Here is a 22,474-nt window from a genome sequence, read left to right on the forward strand (position 1 = left end):
TTCCAATGGCGCTCCCCGTGGCTCCAATGGCGCTCCCAGCGGCCGACGACGACAACGGCGGGCAGTTCACCACGCATCACGTAGTGGACACCCACGTGAGGGGGAAGGCCCTCTCGGTGGTGTACACGAACGATCCGGTCTCGGTGGAGAGCTCCATCCAAACTATGGAGCAGTTCCTTGCCGAGGACAAGTACTGAGTGGTCGGCTTCGACCTTGAGTACACCATCGGTCGTGCCGGGCATGATCAGAAGGTTGCCGTCGCCCAGTTGTGCGTGCGACATGACGTCCTTGTCTACCACTACCACCTTGCCACAAGGCCTTGCGAGTGTTTCTCTAGGTTTATCAACAACTCCGACCACAGTTTCGCTACGGTGGACACCACCAACGATCTAAAAGTGCTTAAGGTTTCGGACTTGAAATGCCCGAATCTTGTCTACATCCAACACCACTACAAGGTCTGGGGCAGCGACAAAAACAAACTGAACTCCCTGGTTGACCTCGCCTCGGCCGTCAGCGACCCCTACTACATGAAGATGAAGAATGAGAGCAATAAGGACAAGAACGCCTGGCACAGTGTGTGGCATGAGAGACTGGATGAACAACATGTCAAGTACGCGGCCATGGACGCGTACACAAGCTACAAGATGTATAGGCGGATCGTTGACATGAGAAAGTGTCTTCTTCCTGCCCCAGACGAGGGATCGAGCCATAGAGCAGTGGCGGGAGCGTCACAAGAAGTAGATGACTAGATGATCATTTCTCCTACTTTAGAATGCATGCAATTGTTTATTAAGGTGTCTGCGAATGATCTGTATAGTCACTGATGTAATTGGATGTTTATTTCAGTTATATATACATGTTATTCTACTGTAGACAGAGAAAATCACACGGCTTATTAGCAGCAATCGTCTCTGTTATTATTGGTCTTCGTACACATTTCTGATTACGGACCTGTTTGCCGCGTATCACACACATCTTGTTCAGTTGGATCGTTTCCATTGTGTTGCCTAATCACACACAGTTCATCCTAGTGAACCGTATGCTATATATCGCACACGCCTTCATATGGCTGCCCGTTTCTTTTGTTCCTCCTCATCCCAAACAGTTAATTGAACTGAACCGTATGCCCTGCATCGCACACACAACTAACATCTTAACCATTTTGGATGCATCCGTCATCGCAAACGTTTTGCACCTTTTTTGACGGTTTTTTACACCACCGTTTGTGATTATGACATCGCACATAGTTTCGTCGAAGGGTCTCTGATCGTAGTGTCGCGTTTGGACCATCCTGCAGTAGTGGATGCAGCACAACGGCGGTAGGTATTTCTCTCAAATACGAAACCAAGGTTATCGAACCAGTAGGAGAACCAAGCAACACAACGTAAACAACCCCTGCACACAAATAACAACCACTTGCAACCCGACGTGTTAAAGGGGTTGTCAATACCTTTCGGGTAATGGTGCCAGAAATTGGTGCGTGGACGGGAGAAAGTTGTAATAGATTGAATAAATAGATTGCAAATAAAATAAAGTGCAGCAAAGTATTTTTGTATTTTTGGTTTAATAGATCTGAAAATAAATGCAAAGGAAAAGTAGATCGCAAAGGCAAATATATGAGAACGAGACCCGGGGTCCGTAGGTTTCACTAGTGGCTTCTCTCGAGAAAAATAGCAAACGGTGGGTGAACAAATTACTGTTGGGCAATTGATAGAACTTCAAATAATCATGACATATCCAGGCAATGATCATTATATAGGCATCACGTCCAAGATTAGTAGACTGACTCCTACCTGCATCTACTAGTATTACTCCACACATCAACCGCTATCCAGCATGCATCTAGTGTATTACGTTCATGGAGAAACGGAGTAATGCAATAAGAATGATGACATGATGTAGACAAGATCTATCTATGTAGAGATAGACCCCATCATTTTATCCTTAGTAGCAACGATACATACGTGTCGGTTCCCCTTCTGTCACTGGGATCAAGCACCGTAAGATCGAACCCAGTACAAAGCACCTCTTCCCATTGCAAGACAAATAGATCGAGTTGGCCAAACAAAACCCAAATACCGGAGAAGAAATACGAGGCTATAAGAGATCATGCATAAAAGAGATCAAAGAAACTCAAATACTTTCATGGATATAAAAATATATAACTGATCATAAACTCAAAGTTCATCAGATCCCAACAAACAAACCACAAAAAGAGTTACATCATATGGATCTCCAAGAGACCATTGTATTGAGAATTCAGCGAGAGAGAGGAAGCCATCTAGCTACTAACTACGGACTCGAAGGTCTACAAAGAACTACTCACGCATCATCGGAGAGGCACCTATGGAGGTGGTGAACCCCATCCGAGATGGTGTCTGATACGTCTCCAACGTATCTATAATTTATGAAGTATTCATGCTATTATATTATCCATCTAGGATGTTTTATATGCATTTATATGCTATTTTATATGACTTTTGGGACTAACCTATTAACCTAGAGCCCAGTGCCAGTTTCTGTTTTTTCCATGTTTTTGATTTTTACAGAAAAGGAATACCAAACGGAGTCCAATTGACGTGCCAATTTTTGATGATTTTTTCTGGACCAAAAGAAGCCCCTGGAGTAAAAGAGTTGGGCCAGGAGAGTCCCGGGCTGCCCACAAGGGTGGGGGGCGCGCCCACCCCCTGGGCGTGGGCCCCTGCCTCGTGGACAACCCGGAACCCCCCTGACGTGAGACCTACGCCAAAAAATCCTATAAATACTGAAACCTCTAGAAAACAGAATAGATCGGGAGTTCCGCCGCCGCAAGCCTCTGTAGCCACCAAAAACCAATCGAGACCCTGTTCCGGCACCCTGCCGAAGGGGGGATCCCTCACCGGTGGCCATCTTCATCATCCCGGCGCTCTCCATGATGAGGAGGGAGTAGTTCACCCTCGGGGCTGAGGGTATGTACTAGTAGCTATGTGTTTGATCTCTCTCTCTCTCTCTCTCTCTCTCTCTCTCTCTCGTGTTCTTGAGGTGATACGATCTTGATGTATCGCGAGCTTTGCTATTATAGTTGGTTCTTATGATGTTTCTCCCCCTCTACTCTCTTGTAATGGATTGAGTTTTCCCTTTGAAGTTATCTTATCGGATTGAGTCTTTAAGGATTTGAGAACACTTGATGTATGTCTTGCCGTGCTTATCTGTGGTGATAATGGGATATCACGTGATTCACTTGATGTATGTTTTGGTGATCAACTTGCGGGTTCCGCCCATGAACCTATGCATAGGGGTTGGCACACGTTTTCGTCTTGACTCTCCGGTAGAAACTTTGGGGCACTCTTTGAAGTACTTTGTGTTGGTTTGAATAGATGAATCTGAGATTGTCTGATGCATATCGTATAATCATACCCACTGATACTTGAGGTGACATTGGATTATCTAGGTGACATTAGGGTTTTGGTTGATATGTGTCTTAAGGTGTTATTCTAGTACGAACTCTTGAATAGATCGATCCGAAAGAATAACTTTGAGGTGGTTTCGTACCCTACCATAATCTCTTCGTTTGTTCTCCGCTATTAGTGGCTTTGGAGTGACTCTTTGTTGCATGTTGAGGGATAGTTATGTGATCCAATTATGTTATTATTGTTGAGAGAACTTGCACTAGTGAAAGTATGAACCCTAGGCCTTGTTTCCTATGTTGGAAATATGCCCTAGAGGCAATAATAAATTGGTTATTATTATATTTCCTTGTTCACGATAATCGTTTATTATCCATGCTAGAATTGTATTGATAGAAAACTCAGATACATGTGTGGATACATAGACAACACCATGTCCCTAGTAAGCCTCTAGTTGACTAGCTCGTTGATCAAAGGATGGTTACGGTTTCCTGACCATGGACATTGGATGTCGTTGATAACGGGATCACATCATTAGGAGAATGATGTGATGGACAAGACCCAATCCTAAGCATAACACAAGATCGTGTAGTTCGTTTTGCTAGAGCTTTTCTAATGTCAAGTATCATTTCCTTAGACCATGAGATTGTGCAACTCCCGGATACCGTAGGAATGCTTTGGGTGTACCAAACGTCACAACGTAACTGGGTGGCTATAAAGGTGCACTACAGGTATCTCCGAAAGTGTCTGTTGGGTTGGCACGAATCGAGACTGGGATTTGTCACTCCGTGTAAACGGAGAGGTATCTCTGGGCCCACTCGGTAGGACATCATCATAATGTGCACAATGTGACCAAGGAGTTGATCACGGGATGATGTGTTACGGAACGAGTAAAGAGACTTGCCGGTAACGAGATTGAACAAGGTATCGGGATACCGACGATCGAATCTCGGGCAAGTACCATACCGATAGCCAAAGGGAATTGTATACGGGATTGATTGAATCCTCGACATCGTGGTTCATCCGATGAGATCATCGAGGAGCATGTGGGAGCCAACATGGGTATCCAGATCCCGCTGTTGGTTATTGACCGGAGAGTCGTCTCGGTCATGTCTACCTGTCTCCCGAACCCGTAGGGTCTACACACTTAAGGTTCGGTGACGCTAGGGTTATAGAGATATTAGTATGCGGTAACCCGAAAGTTGTTCGGAGTCCTGGATGAGATCCCGGACGTCACGAGGAGTTCCGGAATGGTCCGGAGGTAAATATTTATATATGGGAAGTCTTATTTTGGTCGCCGGAAAAGTTTCGCACTTTATCGGTATTGTACCGGGAGTGCCGAAAGGGGTCCGGGGGTCCACCAAGGGGGTTCACCAGCCCCAGGGGCCACATGGGCTGTAGGGGGTGCGCCTTGGCCCATATGGGCCAAGGGAACCAGCCCCAAGAGGCCCATGCGCCAAGAGATAAGATAAATGGAGAGTCCTAAATGGGGAAGGCACCTCCGAGGTGCCTTGGGGAGGAAGGACTCCTCCCTGGCCGCACCCTTCCTTGGAGGAAGGGCCAAGGCTGCGCCCCCCCCTCTCCCTTGGCCCTATATATAGTGGGGGGGAGGGAGGGCAGCAATATCCTAGCCCCTGGAGCCTCCCTCTCCCTCCCGTGACACCTCTCCCTGCCGTTAGTGCTTGGCGAAGCCCTACCGGGATCCCCGCTACTTCCACCACCACGCCGTCGTGCTGCTGGATCTCCATCAACCTCTCCTCCCCCCTTGCTGGATCAAGAAGGAGGAGACGTCGCTGCTCCGTACGTGTGTTGAACGCGGAGGTGCCGTCCGTTCGGCGCTAGGATCATCGGTGATTTGGATCACGACGAGTACGACTCCATCAACCCCGTTCTCTTGAACGCTTCCGCTCGCGATCTACAAGGGTATGTAGATGCACTCCCCTTCCCCTCGTTGCTAGATTACTCCATATATTGATCTTGGTGATGCATAGAAAATTTTGAATTTCTGCTACGTTCCCCAACATCCTAGCATTGCAATACCGTTTACACTCACTTTTATCGTTAGTTACCTTGCTGTTTTAATTTTTTCAGATTACAAAAACCTATATCTACCATCCATATTGCACTTGTATCACCATCTCTTCGCCGAACTAGTGCACCTATACAATTTACCATTGTATTGGGTGTGTTGGGGACACAAGAGATTCTTTGTTATTTGGTTGCAGGGTTGCTTGAGAGAGCACATCTTCATCCTACGCCTCCCACGGATTGATAAACCTTAGGTCATCCACTTGAGGGAAATTTGCTACTGTCCTACAAACCTCTGCACTTGGAGGCCCGACAACGTCTACAAGAAGAAGGTTGTGTAGTAGACATCAAGCTCTTTTCTGGCGCCGTTGCCTGGGAGGTGAGTGCTTGAAGGTATATCTTTAGATCTTGCAATCGAATCTTTTTGTTTCTTGTTTTATCACTAGTTTAGTTTATAAAAGAAAACTACAAAAAATGGAATTGAGTTTGTCTCATACGCTTCATCTTTTTAATATCTTTCGTGAGTATGATGGAAAGGAAAATTGTGCCAAAGTACTAGAAGAAGAATTACATAGAATGCTTGGCATAAAATATGTGAATGATGATCATGATTGCAATGTTGTTAGTATGAATTCTTTGAATACCCATGATGCTAACGATATGCAAAGCCACAAGCTTGGGGAAGCTATGTTTGATGAAGATGATATGTTTTTGTCCCCCAAGCTTTGATGAGCAAATTTACTATGATGAAAGCATGCCTCCTATCTATGATGATTATTGTGATGACACGTATGCTATAAAGAATAATGATAACCATGAAACTTGTCATCTTGATCTTAATTTTCAATCACATGATAGTTATTTTGTTGAGTTTGCTCCCACTACTATTGATGAGAATAATTTTGCTTATGTGTAGAGTAGTAAACTTTCTATGCAAGTAGATCATGAAAAGAATGCTTTAGGTGTTGGTTATATTGTTGAATTCATTCATGATGCTACTGAAAATTATTATGAGGGAGGAATATATGCTTGTAGGAATTGCAATAATATCAAGTTTCCTCTCTATGTGCTTAAAAATTTGAAGTTATGCTTGTTTTGCCTTCCTATGCTAGTTGATTATTGTTCCCATAAGTTATTTGGTCACAAAATCCCTATGCATAGGAAGCGTGTTAGACTTAAATGTGCTACTCATATTCTTCATGATGCTCTCTTTATGTTTCAATTCTTATCCTTTATGTGAGCATCATTGAAATCATCATGCCTAGCTAGGGGCGTTAAACGATAGCGCTTGTTGGGAGGCAACCCAATTTTATTTTAGTTTATTGCTTCTTGGTTCTGTTTAGTAATAAATAATCCATCTATCTTCTGTTTAGATGTGGTTTTATGTTTTAATTAGTGTTTGTGCCAAGTAGAACCTTTGGGAAGACTTGGGTGAAGTCTTTATGATCATGCTGTAAAAAACAGAAACTTTAGCGCTCACGAGATTAGCTTCAACTTTTTACTGGAGAGTGATATTTAGTTGATTCTTTTTGAAGATGATTACTAGACAAATTACTCAGGTCCACCAATTTATTTTAGAATTTTTGGAGTTCCAGAAGTTTGCGTTAGTTACAGATTGCTACAGACTGTTCTGTTTTTGACAGATTCTGTTTTTCGTGTGTTGTTTGCTTATTTTGATGAATCTATGGCTAGTAAAATAGTTTATAAACCATAGAGAAGTTGGAATACAGTAGATTTAACACCAATACAAATAAAGAATGAGTTCATTACAGTACCTTGAAGTGGTGTTTTGTTTTCTTTCGCTAACGGAGCTCACGAGATCTTCTGTTAAGTTTTGTGTTGTGAAGTTTTCAAGTTTTGGGTAAAGATTCGATGGACTATGGAATAAGGAGTGGAAAGAGCCTAAGCTTGGGGATGCCCAAGGCACGCCAAGGTAATATTCAAGGACAACCAAAAGCCTAAGCTTGGGGATGCCCCGGATGGCATCCCCTCTTTCGTCTTCATTCATCGGTAACTTTACTTGGAGCTATATTTTTATTCACCACATGATATGTGTTTTGCTTGGAGCGTCATTTTATTAATTTTTAGCTTTGCTTGCTGTTTGAATAAAATACCAAGATCTGAAATTCTTAAATGAGAGAGAGTCCTCACATAGCTAAATAATTATTTGACTACTCATTGATCTCCACTTATATCTTTTTGGAGTAGTTTGTCATTTACTCGTGTGCTTCACTTATATCCTATGAGTAAATGGTTGAATGATTTGAATGTCATAAATCTGAAATTATATATGTTTCATATGCTTCTCCCATGGGGAGTAATGCCTTCACATATATGAAGTAGAGGTGGTAAATTTATTGAAGGTTAGCAAACATTGTATTGGTCACTCGAACAATTCATGAAAGAATATTGAAGGAAGAGAGATATCACATATAAATATACTATCTTGGACATCTTCTATGATTGTGATCCCCACTAATTATTTTCAAACCTGAGCAAATTAGTTGAAGTTGGACAAGGAAGACAACATAATGAGTTATGTTGGGTATATTTGTATAAGTTATATTGTTATGGATCCTCTAACATGTGGTGCTTGCTATTTAGAATCCTTTGCTAGCCAAAATATCTGTACTAAGCGGGAATACTGCTTGTGCATCCAAATTCCTTGAACCAAGTTTCTTCCATGAGTGTCTGCCATATCTACCTATATGCGGTATTTACCTGCCGTTCCAAGTAAATTTGCATGTGCCAAACTCTAAACCTTCAAATAATAATCTGTTTTGTATGCCCGAAGTGCTCATGTAGTGGCTACGGGTTAGGAGTATCTTCCATGCTAGGTGGGTTATTCTCACGGTGAGTGGACTCCGCTCATCATTCACGAGAAAATGGCTGGTAACTGGGATGCCCAGTCCTATGATCAAAAGATCAAAAAAAATTCGAAAATAATTTAAACAAAACTCCCCCAGGATTGTTGATAGTTGGACGGCAACCGTTGTTTCGGACAAGCCGTGGAGTGTGATTGTTGGTGGAGGGGGAGTAAAATTTTTACCTTTCTGTTTGGGAACTGCCTATAATGTATGTAGTATGGAAGATATTGGGAACTCTTGGTCGTTATGTTGACAATGAAAGCATACCTCTCAAAATTATTTTCATCTCTGTTTTTTCTTCGAGCTCTGGCACCTCTACAAATCCCTGCTTCCCTCTGCGAAGGGCCTATCTTTTACTTTTATGCAAGAGTCAGTAGTATTCCTTCTCATTCCAACCTACTCTTTAGTTGGCAAGCATCATGTGGTGGAGAAAGATCTAAGCATATATGGCCATTCAAATATATTTGATCATGAATTATTATTGTTGACAATTATCTATATGATAAATAAGTTGGTAGGCGAAACATTAAGCCCCTATCTTTCTCTGTGTTCGATGGATGCTATTTGTTCTAAAAATATGCTTTGAGTGGTAGCAATCATGGAAGACTATATGATAGTTGAGTATGTGGGATTTGCTAAATCAAAGCTCTTACATAGACCCTTCCTGAAAATAAGATGAATTGCAATTGTTTGATGACTGAGAACTGTTTGTTAGTTTTCAAGAAAATTTATGATCTATACTTTAACATGTGAATATCTTGTTACCTGATCATGAGAAGTTTTATGAGTTAAGCTACTGTTATGACATATAAAGATGCTAGAAAAGGTGATTGAAATTATCATTGATCAAACTTGTGCACCTGCTAGCATTCACACTTCATAAATTATTTCTTTTATCATTTACCTACTCGAGGACGAGCAGGAATTAAGCTTGGGGATGCTGATACGTCTCCAACGTATCTATAATTTATGAAGTATTCATGCTATTATATTATCCATCTAGGATGTTTTATATGCTATTTTATATGATTTTTGGGACTAACCTATTAACCTAGAGCCCAGTGCCAATTTCTGTTTTTTCCTTGTTTTTGAGTTTTACAGAAAAGGAATACCAAACAGAGTCCAATTGACGTGCCAATTTTTGATGATTTTTTCTGGACCAAAAGAAGCCCCCGGAGTAAAAGAGTTGGGCCAGTAGAGTCCCCGGCTACCCACGAGGGTGGGGGGCGCGCCCACCCCCTGGGCGTGGCCCCCTGCCTCGTGGACAACCTGGAGACCCCCCTGACGTGAGACCTACGCCAAAAAATCCTATAAATACTGAAACCTCCAGAAAACAGAATAGATCGGGAGTTTCGCCGCCGCAAGCCTCTGTAGCCACCAAAAACCAATCGGGACCCTGTTCCGGCACCCTGCCGGAGGGGGGATCCCTCACCGGTGGCCATCTTCATCATCCCGGCGCTCTCCATGATGAGGAGGGAGTAGTTCACCCTCGGGGCTGAGGGTATGTACTAGTAGCTATGTGTTTGATCTCTCTCTCTCTCTCTCGTGTTCTTGAGGTGATACGATCTTGATGTATCGCGAGCTTTGCTATTATAGTTGGATCTTATGATGTTTCTCCCCCTCTACTCTCTTGTAATGGATTGAGTTTTCCCTTTGAAGTTATTTTATCGGATTGAGTCTTTAAGGATTTGAGAACACTTGATGTATGTCTTGCCGTGCTTATCTGTGGTGACAATGGGATATCACGTGATTCACTTGATGTATGTTTTGGTGATCAACTTGCGGGTTCCGCCCAGGAACCTATGCATAGGGGTTGGCACACGTTTTCGTCTTGACTCTCCGGTAGAAACTTTGGGGCACTCTTTGAAGTACTTTGTGTTGGTTTGAATAGATGAATATGAGATTGTGTGATGCATATCGTATAATCATACCCACGCATACTTGAGGTGACATTGGAGTATCTAGGTGACATTAGGGTTTTGGTTGATATGTGTCTTATGGTGCTATTCTAGTACGAACTCTTGAATAGATCGATCCGAAAGAATAATTTTGAGGTGGTTTCGTACCCTACCATAATCTCTTCATTTGTTCTCCGCTGTTAGTGGCTTTGGAGTGACTCTTTGTTGCATGTTGAGGGATAGTTATGTGATCCAATTATGTTATTATTGTTGAGAGAACTTGCACTAGTGAAAGTATGAATCCTAGGTCTTGTTTCCTAGCATTGCAATACCGTTTACGCTCACTTTTATCATTAGTTACCTTGTTGTTTTTATATTTTCAGATTACAAAAACCTATATCTACCATCCATATTGCACTTGTATCACCATCTCTTCGCCGAACTAGTGCACCTATACAATTTACCATTGTATTGGGTGTGTTGGGGACACAAGAGACTCTTTGTTATTTGGCTGCAGGGTTGCTTGAGAGAGACCATCTTCATCCTACGCCTCCCACAGATTGATAAACCTTAGGTCATCCACTTGAGGGAAATTTGCTACTGTCCTACAAACCTCTGCACTTGGAGGCCCAACAACGTCTACAAGAAGAAGGTTGTGTAGTAGACATCAGTGTCTAGATTGGATCTGGTGGTTCTGGACTCTGCGGCGGCTGGATAAATATTTCGTCGACTCCCCTAGGGTTTTGGGAATATTGGGGTATTTATAGAGCAAAGAGGCGGTCCGGGGGCACCCGAGGTGGGCACAACCCACCAGGGCGCGCCTGGGCCTCCTGGCGAGCCCTGGTGGGTTGTGCTCTCCTTGGAGCACCCCCAGGCGCAGCCAGGGCCCATTATGTGTCTTCTGGTCCATAAAAAAATCTCCGTGGAGTTTCGTTGCATTTGGACTCCGTCTGATACTGACTTCCTGCGATGTAAAAAACATGCAGAAAACATCAACTGACACTTGGCACTATGTCAATAGGTTAGTACCAAAAAATGATATATAATGACTATAAAATGATTATAAAACATCCAAGATTGATAATATAACAGCACGGAACAATCAAAAATTATAGATACGTTGGAGACGTATCAACTATTATCGCCCACAACTCTTTGTGTTCTACTCGTGCATATAATCTACGCATAGACCTGGCTCGGATGCCACTGTTGGGGAACATAGCATGCAATTTCAAAAATTTCCTACGATCACGCAAGATCTAACTAGGAGATGCATAGCAACGAGAGGGGGAGAGTGTGTCAACGTACCCTTCTAGACCGAAAGCGGAAGCGTTAGGTTAACGCGGTCGATGTAGTCGAACGTCTTCACGATCCAACCGATCTAGTACCAAACGTACGACACCTCTGAGTTCAGCACACGTTCAGCTCGATGACGTCCCTCGAACTCTTGATCCAGCAGAGGGTCGAGGGAGAGTTTCGTCAGCACGACAGCGTGGTGACGGTGATGGTGATGTGATCCGTCCAGGGCTTCGCCTAAGCACTACGACGCTATGACCGGAGGAGTAAACTATGGAGGGGGGCACCGCACACGGCTAAGAGAACAACTGATGTGCTTCGGGGTGCCCCTGCCCTCGTATATAAAGGAGGGGAGGAGGAGGCCGGCCACCAAGGGGGCGCGCCATGGGGAGGAGTCCTACTAGGACTCCACTCCTAGTAGGATTCGCGCCCCCCTTTTTCCTTTCTCATCAGAGGGGGAAAAGGAAGGAGAGGGAGAGGGAGAGGGAAAGGGGGCCGCGCCCCCTCCTCCTTTCCAATTCGGACTCCCTTGGAGGGGGGCGCGCACCACCCCTTGCGGGCTCCACTCTCTCTCTCCCCTAAGGCCCATGTAGGCCCAATACTTCCCCAGGGGGTTCCGGTAACCCCTCGGTGCTCCGAAATATACCCGAACCATTTCGAAACCATTCTAGCGTCCGAATATCATTGTCCAATATATCAATCTTTACCTCTCGACCATTTCGAGACTCCTCGGCATGTCTGTGATCTCATCCGGGACTCCGAAAAAACTTCAGTCACCAAAACACGCAACTCATAATACAAATCGTCATCGAACGTTAAGCGTGCGGACCCTACGGGTTCGAGAACTATGTAGACATGACCGAGACACATCTCTGGTCAATAACCAATGGCAGAACCTGGATGCTCATATTGGTTCCTACATATTCTACGAAAATCTTTATCGGTCAAACCGCAATAACAACATACATTATTCCCTTTGTCATCGGTATGTTACTTGCCCAAGATTCGATCGTTGGTATCCTCATACTTGGTTCAATCTCGTTACCGGCAAGTCTCTTTACTCGTCCCGTAATGCATCATCCCGTAACTAAATCATTAGTCACATTGCTTGCAAGGCTTATAGTGATGTGTATCACCGAGAGGGCCCAGAGATACCTCTCCGATACTCGGAGTGACAAATCCTAATCTCGATCTATGCCAACCCACCAAACACCTTCGGAGACACCTGTAGAGCATCTTTATAATCACCCAGTTACGTTGTGACGTTTGATAGCACACAAGGTGTTCCTCCGGTATTCGGGAGTTGCATAATCTCATAGTCAGAGGAATATGTATAAGTCATGAAGAAAGCAATAGCAATAAAACTTAACGGTCATTATGCTAAGCTAACGGACGGGGCTTGTCCATTACATCATTCTCTAATGATGTGATCCCGTTCATCAAATGACCACACATGTCTATGGTTAGGAAACTTAACCATCTTTGATTAACGAGCTAGTCAAGTAGAGGCATACTAGGGACACTATATTTTGTCTATGTATTCACACATGTACTAAGTTTCCGGTTAATACAATTCTAGCATGAATAATAAACATTTATCATGATATGAGGAAATATAAATAACAACTTTATTATTGCCTCTAGGGCATATTTCCTTTAATTACATGGTGCTTGCACTTCATACAATAAAGAGACAACCCTAAGGCTCCCGCTGGTTGTCGATATTACAAAACATGATCATCTCACACATCAAGATATATCACATCATATCTTGACCATATCACATCACAACATGCCCTGCAAAAGCAAGTTAGACGTCCTCTACTTTGTTGTTACAAGTTTTACGTGGCTGCTACGGGCTTCTAGCAAGAACCTTTCTTACCTACGCATAAAACAACAACGGTGATTCATCAAGTTTGCTATTTTAACCTTCTTCAAGGACCGGCCACAGTCAAATTCGATTCAACTAAAGTAGGAGAAATAGACACTCGCCAGCCACCTTTATGCAAAACTAGTTGCATGTCAGTCGGTGGAACCAATCTCATGTGCGTGGACATGTAAGGTTGGTCCGGGCCGCTTCATCCCACAATACCGCCGAATCAAAATAATATGTTGGTGGTAAGCAGTATGACTATCACCGCCCACAACTCTTTGTGTTCTACTCGTTGCCACTGTTGGGGAACATTGCATTAAAACAATTTTTTTTCTATACACACGCAAGATCTATCCGTGGAGATGCATAGCAACAAGAGGGGAGAGTGTGTCTACGTACCCTCATAGACCGTAAACGGAAGCGTTTCACAACACGGTTGATAGAGTCGAACTTTCTTCGGGCTCCAACCGATCTAGTACCGAACACACGACACCTCCGCATTCTGCACACGTTCAGCTCGGTGACGTCCTCCGCCTTCTTGATCCAGCAAGACGGAGAGGTAGTAGATGAGTTCCGGCAGCACGACGGCGCGGTGATGGTGATGTGATCTCCACAGGGCTTCGCCTAAGCACTACGAAAATATGACCGAGGGAGTAAACGGTGGACGGGAGCACCGCACACGGCTAAGACAATATTCTGTCCTTGTGTGGCACCCCCTCCCCATGTATATATAGGTGGGAGGGGAGAGGGAGGCAACCAGGGCGCTCCCCTAGGGGCTGGCCGCCGGCCCTAGGGCTCCTGCCCTCCCGCGCCCCGCCTTCCTTGTATGAACAAGGGGGAAAGGAAAGAGGGGGGAGAAGGAAGGAAGAGGGAGTCCAACTCCACACTTTCCTTTCCTCCTCCCCTTTCCTTTCCCTACCCATAGGGCCGGCCCCATAGAGGGCGCACCAGCCCCTTGGGGGCTGGTGTGTTCCCTCACTTGGCCCATAAGGCCCATATCTTTGTCCGCGATGCCCGAAACTCCTTTTTGGTGACCCGATAAGTACCCGGTACCCACCGAAACACTTCCGGTGTCCGAATATCATCGTCCTATATATCAATCTTTACCTATCAACCATTTCGAGACTCCTCGTCATGTCCGTGATCTCATCCGGGACTCCGAACAACATTCGGTCACCAAATCATATGCACTATATCGTCAACGAACGTTAAGCGTGCGGACCCTATGGGTTCGAGAACTATGTAGACATGACCGGGACACCTCTCCGGTCAATAACCAAGAGCGGAACCTAGATGCCCATATTGGCTCCTACATATTCTACGAAGATCTTTATCGGTCGAACCGTTATGACAACATACGTAATTCCCTTTGTCCATCGATATGTTACTTGCCCGAGATTCGATCGTCGGTATCTTCATACCTAGTTCAATCTCGTTACCGACAAGTCTCTTTACTCGTTACGTAATAGGTCACCTCGTGACTAACTCCTTAGTCATTTTCTTGCAAGCTTATGATGTGTACTACCGAGAGGGCCCAGAGATACCTCTCCGATACTCGGAGTGACAAATCCTAATCTCGATCTATGCCAACTCAACAAACACCTTCGGAGATACCTGTAGATCATGTTTATGATCATCCAGTTACGTTGTGACGTTTGATAGCACACAAGGTATTCCTCCGGTATCCGAGAGTTGCATAATCTCATAGTCGAAGGAATATGTATTTGACATGAAGAAAGCAATAGCAATGAACTGAACGATCAATATGCTAAGCTAACGGATGGGTCTTGTCCATCACATCATTCTCCTAATGATGTGATCCCGTTATCAAATGACAACACATGTCCATGGTTAAGAAACCTTAACCATCTTTGATCAACAAGCTAGTCCAGTAGAGGCTTACTAGGACACAATATTTTTTTATGTATTCACACATGTATTTAAGTTTCCGATCAATACAATTCTAGCATGAATAAAAAACCATTATCATGAATAAGGAAATATAAAATAACAACTTTATTATTGCCTCTAGGGCATATTTCCTTCAATAATTATGCCATTTAAGGGCACTGGGCACCATGCTAAGTTTCATGTTTTTTGGACTTTGTTTGCATTTTTTGAAATTAAGAAACCAACAAACTCAATGTTCGAGGTTGAGTCTTAGCAGCCAAATGTCTAGATCTTTTTTCTTTTCTTAGGTAAGACCTAAACATAGACAAAGAACAAAAATATATTAAATTCTTTAAATGCACCAAATGACTTAAATATAGCAAACGAACCTCCAAAAATGAAAAACATTTACATAGAAAAATTAACGGTGCATGTTGAGTGTACAAAAAATTGCAAGGCAAACCGATGAAGCTGCCGCCGCTTCGCCTTCAAAACTAACCCACAGCGTCCCGAAATGACGATTCTTCCTCGAAAATAGTACGGTTTCTAAGTTGTACACATTACTACATTTGTGAAATCTTCTTAAAACTTACCACAACATACTAGTTTCATGTTCTCCAGATTTTGTTTGCATTTTTTTAGAACTAAAAATTAATAAACTCCAAGTTGGGGCTGAGTTTTGGCAACCAGATGTTTAAAGTTCTTTTCTTTTCTTGGATAAGTCTTTCACACAGACTAAAGAACACACATACGATTTTTCAACCCAATTCTGCAATATTTTTCATACACTGCAATTTAAATTTTATTTACTAGCACATATGCCCGTGCATTGCAACGGAAGAAAAAATAGTATGCATTTAAAGTTAGTGAGAACTATATGTGGAAGCAAAACCCTGTGTGCATGTGAAAAAAGGAACATTTAGCTTCTCGGTTTCGTCGGTGTGAAGTAATCAATCCGCTATTTTTCCATTTATTGATCGAGAACATTTAAGAGTTTTGTTACGTCATTATACGCCAGAGAAGGCCCATGAATTATTCAACCTATTTTTCCTTTCAATCAAGAAGATTTTAAGGTATGCTATTTCTGAATATTGTAGGGAACATGAACCATATTTTAAATCCTAAACATTTTTTAAATTACGTACACTTTCAGAAAAACGCTAACAAAATTTGAAACAGGAACATCTTTTAAAATTCTCAAACATTTTTTGAAAATACCAATTCTTTTATTAAAACATGAACACTATTTGAATTTGTGAACATTTTTCTTAGAATGGGAACATGTATTGAAAATTCATAACATTTTTTCAAAAATATGTATCTTTAATATGCGAACATTATTTTGAATTCTGAAAATTTAACGAAAAAAATAATATTTTACAAATTTGGAGCATTTTTAAAAATGCCATTTTATTGAGAAACAATAATTCTTTTTGGAAAAAAACAGGAAACTTTTTTCTTGCTCCGAATATTTTTCAAAATAGCAACAAAAATTTGGAATTCTGAATATTTTCTAAAATTTGATACTTTTTAAAATTCTGTTCTTTTTTGAGAATTTTGAATTTACGAAAAATTCTATAAGAAAATAACTTGGAAGGCGAAAATGAGATAGGGGAAGAAGAATAAAAATGGAAGTAAAATACAAAAATAAACAAAAATGGGCCAGCCCATTATTGGTTGTTCTGTGCGTAATTCCGATTATTTGTCACTCTGAGCGAAAGATAGTTTTTTTCCCATCTGCGTGGGCAGAGAAATAAGTGCGCTGGATTTGCTGGTCCACACCACGCGTCCCACCTACGAAGTTCTGAAAAAGTCTTTTTTTTTCTAGCAGAAGAGCGCATAAGAATTTAGTACTACGTTGGATATAGGAAAAAAATATTTTCTGTGATGAATGGATGAAAAAACATTTTTCCCATTTTTTCCTTTTTTTGTCTTTTTATTTGTGTATTATTTGTTTGTTTTCATTTGTACATTTTTTCCTTTGTACATGTTTTTTCTTTTATTTTCCCCTAGTCATTTAGTATATATATGACTAGGGGAAAATAAAAGAAAAAACATGTACAAAGGAAAAAATGTACAAATGAAAACAAACAAATAATACACAAATAAAAAGACAAAAAAAGGAAAAAAAAGGGAAAAATGTTTGCGAGTGTCACGTGGCAGGAATGCTATGCGGCTGGCACTTGGCAAAACTTTTCTTTGCCGAGTTTCATGCCATTGGCCGAGCGTTTTTACTTCTACACCCGGTTTTATGGTCCTTTGCCGATTACCCGACATTTTGCACTCGACAAAGAAACCTGCACTCAGCAAACCGGAATGCAGTATCGACGTTTGTGGCAAAAGGCTGTCGCCAAGCACCTGAGCTCCATGATGTCGGTAGAGTAATTCCCATTCGTATTTTTTTTATGTCTATGCATGTGAGGCTCTTACTGATTATCTGTTGAGAATTTCTTGATGGGCTTCTCTCGCCTCTGTGGCCGGTGAGAGGTCTGTACTGAAACTTGTTTCTTCCCCTCCTCAATTAATTAATGAATCTTTTGTCTTTCTTCAAAAGGATATCAATGATATAAGACTTAGATGTGCAACACTTAAGGGGCATCTAGATGTAGTTTATGAAAGCCGTTATTTTGTTTATACATTGCAGTAACCAGATGCTTTATTCCATATATATATGAAAGACTTGTAACATGGAAGGTGCACACAGTTCACTACATGATGGGGTTCTTTATTCCATGTACGCTGGCTTATGGTACCATGGAAGCTACTTACGTACACACGGTCCATCACATCACATGATGGTGCATGCATCTGGGCTCTGATCGCCGAAAGTCTGTGGCGGATAGTGCTGCGGGCACGGCCCGTAATACGTTGCAGGATTGGCCGCATATGGGTATTGGTGGTATTGCTGATAAGCATAGTGCGGGTACGCATAAGCGTAGGCTGCTGGGTGGTAGTTGTACTGGTAGAGGCCGTTCATGGCCGTCATCTTCTCAGCCTCCGGCGCCACCGCAACAAGTGACGCCGGCACAGGCAGCTTGAATAGGTGTTCCTTCCCTTGGGTTTCCTCAACAACCGTCTCCTTCTCAACCCCGTCTACGTCCCCTTTGCTTGGCTTCTCCGTTTCAGTCTCTTCTTCCCTGTTCACGGCTTGTTTGGTCTCTTCTTCTACCCCTAGTTCATCTTTGTTTTCCAGATTATCAGATGGTTCTTGCTTCTCGGCATTGGCATCCGCTGCAGGCGTCTCCTCAGCCATGGCTGCTGCTGGCGTATCCTCATTCAGTGGCTCAGCTCTGATAATGGCAGCCTTCCTCCCCGTGCACTTGTGGATGAATCCTACTAGGGTTGCTGGCTCGACCATCCCTTTCACCATCAGCTGTGATGATTTGATGTGCGGCACGGCCTCCTCCACTCCTGATCAACAGTTTGCAACCATACTGTGTAAAATACCACCGCAACAAACAAAGCAAGGAAGTCGACGTATTCGAGTAGTTCAGCAATTGTACTATTAACATACGGAGTGCATCAATACCTTTTATCTTGAGTATCCTCTTCTTCATCTCCTCACTGCAATCTTCACAGTGCAATTCGATCTTCAGCACTACAACCATTTCCTGGTCTCGATAATGATCAATATAAGAAAAAAGTGGTTAAAAAAACACCAGAATATAAAGGTAAAGAAACAAAATGGTAGCAGTGAACTAAGCAGGATATTAACAGCAACTAGCAGCAAGTAATTGACTCAGTAAATACCATGTCGAACTCCGCTACATCCTTTTTCATGTCTGGCGCCCCTGCACCGTGTTTCTTGGTATCCTCGCTTTTCACCGGCGGTGGAAGCTTCTCCGGCGATGGGCTCAGCAGCACCGCCTTCTTCCCGGTCTTCATCTTGACCGCTTCGACCACCATGATCGGGTTCTCCAGCGCCTTCTGGCCAGTTACCACCACCGTGTTGGTCGAGTGATCCACGATCACATCCTCAACCCCTTAATTTATCCCACCAAGAACTTAGTTTTGAAACACCTATACATACAAATTAGCTAATTCCAAAACGAATTCCGGATGTGCGTCCACTTTCATGTTACGTACCCTCGAGGCGCAGCAGAGACCGGCGCACCTTCCTGGCGCAGCCATCGCAGTGGACCGGCACGCTTACCACCACCCCGTCCGCCGGCGCATCGCTGCCTCCCTTCGCCGGCGCCTTGTCCCCTTCCTTCCCAGCGCTCCGGGCATCACCGGCCGCCGCCGCCTTCTTCGCCCTCGTCTGCCACATCGGAACGAGAAAAATACCTTGAGAATCACGTACGATGAGCTGAAGATGAATCACCTGGACGGGAGAGAAGGTTTGGGCGAGTGAGTGTTCTCTCCTTTACCTTGGCCATAGTGTGTGCTCGGTTCCTCGATCGTAAATTCGTAATTGATCGATCTGAGAATGGAGCGCTCCAGTGTGTACATACATATATGTGAGTCCTGGGATGCATCGTGGAGGGAGAGGGGGGTGCCACGTCTGGGCGGTGCAGCCATGGGATGCGCCGCGTGGCCGTTTGCATGCAGTGCGAAAACGTACGTGCTTCGCTGGATGCACACTCAGAAGCAGACGCTATATCTCCATTAAAGGGACTTTGTCTAGAGGACGCTATATTCGGTGCCGCCCGGGCGTACGTTTCCGCTCTTTTGGCTGGAAATGGGGATCGGAAAAATGAAAAAGTACCGAAACGGCTGTAGTTTTTAACACAGTACAGTACGTACGTAAACACGTATACCCTATCTTTATGAGCATTTTTGAGAAACTGAGTTGGCATATCATCTTAAGATTTTACGAAGTCATTGTAGGCGTCTCGTAGTCGATAGAAACGTCTCCTCTCACTGAACACGCATCGCCAGAAATCTTGACATAAATTCAAAATAAATGCGAACACCAGAAGTTGAACCCTAGTAAATTGAGGATATCACTATACATCTAACCATCCAACCACAGATCAGTTTACTATACGAATGTAGTTTTAACTTATTCTTTTCGTTGTTGTTTATAGCAGGCTAATGCCTTGGATTGCAATGGCATATAAGTACGAATGTCACCGAGACACATTTTTTTTAGGGTCTAACCAAAACACATCTAAAATATGACATAACTACTTTTTTTCCGGAGGTGATATAACTATGTTACATCAAAGTTGATTTTTTTTCCGGTTGTCCAGGGCTTGCAGCGAGGCGGAAGCTTGCCAATGTCTTTGGCCTCCGTTCAGTCTAGGTACTATATGCTAGCTTCATTCCTTTCCCGTAGGATATCCTCCGTTCATTTTTTTCCTTTTTACGTTCGATGGCTCATCCTTTTTCTTCACAAGAATGTTGTTTTCTTGTATAAACCATATATTCGTACATAGTTTAGAGATACATGAAAACATTAACAAAATACGTTCATGTAACTTTTAGAAAAGTGTCCATATGTTTTAACAAAGTTCACCACAGATTTGAAAAATGTTAAGACAGTGTAAATTGTTTGCTAGTGTATTTTAAACAAATGTTGATAACATCCCAAAACAATTTGTGACATTTAAAACATGCTTACACGTTTCAAAAAATATATGTGAAATTTTAGAAAAAAATATATTATACAACGTAAAAAATGGTTGCACAATTCAAAAGGAATGTTTCCAACCATTCGCAAATTTGTATGTGACATTTACAAAAAATATGTTTGTGACATTTTAAAAAATGTTTATATAAATTTTAAAAATGTTCATGTAGTATAAAAAATATTTTGTATTATTCAAGAAAATTTTCAATATTTATTTGAAAAATTATTTAACACATAATGGAAAAAAAGCTCAAAACATATATTGAAAAATGTTAATTGTTTTTTTAATCAACGTGTATAAAAAATCTAGATATATGTAGAAATTGCACAACATGTATTTGGAAAGAGTATTACGAAAAAATGTAAAAAATTATAATCATGTATTTAAAAAATGTTAAAGATATGCTTTGTTACACTTATGTTGAAGACATGCAGTTGTGGTGCGGGGGCGAGACATGTAGTTGCAGGGTGAGGGAAACACTTGTAGTTGCATGTTCGATGATGGTCATGCCGCCATTAAAAAATCAGGAGTTTTAAAGGCAAAAATAAAAAAGTAAAAGATAGAAAGAAAAAAGAACAAAGAGGATGGACTTGCAACTGGGACAAAACTTTGTCGGGCCCACCAGTTGTGTATCGAGGGTGCACTTGCAACTAGGACAAAAGGATCGCCCCCACCCCGAGTTGCATGTCGAGGGTGGACCTGCAACTAGGACAAAATGGGTCGGGGCCAATTGTGTGTCGAGGATTGACTTGCAATTGGGAAAAAATGGATCGGCCCCCCAGTTGTGTGTCGATGTTGAACTTGCAACTGGGACAAAAATGGGTTTGGGCCAATTGCGTGTCGAGAATTGACTTGCAACTGGGACAAAAATGGATTGGGCCCCCAGTTGCGTATCGTGGTTGCAACTAAGATAAAAAGAGACTGCCCCACACCATAATTGCATGTCGAGTGTGGACTGGCAGCTGGGACAAAAAATGGGTCTGGTCTAGTTGTGTGTCGAGGATGGACTTGCAATTTAGACAAAAATGGGTAGGGCCTTCAGTTGCATATGGAGGGTGGAGTTGCAACTTGAACAAAAAGGCACACCCAGTTGTGTATCGAGGATGGACTTACAAGTAGGACACAATTGGCCGAGGCCTAGTTGCGTGTCGAGGGTGGATTTGCAAATGGGACAAAAAAGGGTCATGGACAATTGCGTTTGAAGTATGGATTTTCAATTAGGACAAAAATGGGTCGGACCCCCAGTTGAATATCTAGGGTGGAGTTGCAACTGAGAAAAAAGGGGTCGTCGCCATCCCAGTTCCGTGTCGAGAGTGGATTTGCAACAACTAAAAAAATGGGTCAGGTCCAGTTGCATGTTGAGGATAGACTTGCAACTAGGACAAAAATGTGTTGGGCCCTCAGTTGCGTATCGAGGCTGGAGTTGCAACTAGGATAAAACATTGCATGTTTAGGATGGATTTGAAACTGTGATAAAAATTCGTCACCCCCAGTTGCGTATTGAGGGTGGACTTGCAACTGAGTCAATAAGGGCCGCCCACACCCTCGGTTGTGTCTCAAGAGTGGAGTTGCGTCGGAGACAAAAATGGATGGGGTCTAGTTGCTTGTCGAGGATGGGTTTGCAATTGAGACAACCCCAGTTGACGGACTTACAACTGGG

The 22,474-nt window shown here is 42.8% G+C and overlaps 1 protein-coding gene across 2 annotated transcripts; it reads right to left on the reverse strand.

Annotated features, from left to right (window-relative positions):
• Window positions 1-17,876: 17,876 nt before the first annotated feature.
• Window positions 17,877-19,765, reverse strand: LOC123099640 (heavy metal-associated isoprenylated plant protein 7). 2 transcript variants are annotated; one of them, XM_044521759.1, is made up of 5 exons: window positions 19,609-19,765; window positions 19,325-19,499; window positions 18,989-19,221; window positions 18,768-18,849; window positions 17,877-18,649 (listed from the first exon to the last, which is right to left on the reverse strand). In XM_044521759.1, exons 1-5 carry the CDS (start codon window positions 19,714-19,716, stop codon window positions 18,027-18,029), a joined length of 1,221 nt encoding a protein of 406 aa, XP_044377694.1. In that variant the 5' UTR covers window positions 19,717-19,765; the 3' UTR covers window positions 17,877-18,026. The 2 variants fall into 2 exon arrangements, with proteins under 2 accessions (XP_044377694.1, XP_044377695.1); XM_044521760.1 differs by lacking the exon at window positions 19,609-19,765 and having other exon boundaries at window positions 19,325-19,508.
• Window positions 19,766-22,474: the final 2,709 nt, after the last annotated feature.

This window comes from Triticum aestivum, chromosome 4D (genome assembly GCF_018294505.1).
Source record: "Triticum aestivum cultivar Chinese Spring chromosome 4D, IWGSC CS RefSeq v2.1, whole genome shotgun sequence".
In the NCBI taxonomy this organism is placed as follows: domain Eukaryota; kingdom Viridiplantae; phylum Streptophyta; class Magnoliopsida; order Poales; family Poaceae; genus Triticum; species Triticum aestivum.

Coding starts and splice junctions, on each gene's coding strand:
- LOC123099640 (XM_044521759.1), bottom strand. CDS start 19,716: ATGCATCCCAGGACTCACATATATGTATGTACACACTGGAGCGCTCCA. Junction 19,222..19,324: donor GTCTCTGCTGCGCCTCGAGG/GTACGTAACATG, acceptor GGATAAATTAAG/GGGTTGAGGATGTGATCGTG. Junction 18,650..18,767: donor GAGGATACTCAAGATAAAAG/GTATTGATGCAC, acceptor ACTGTTGATCAG/GAGTGGAGGAGGCCGTGCCG.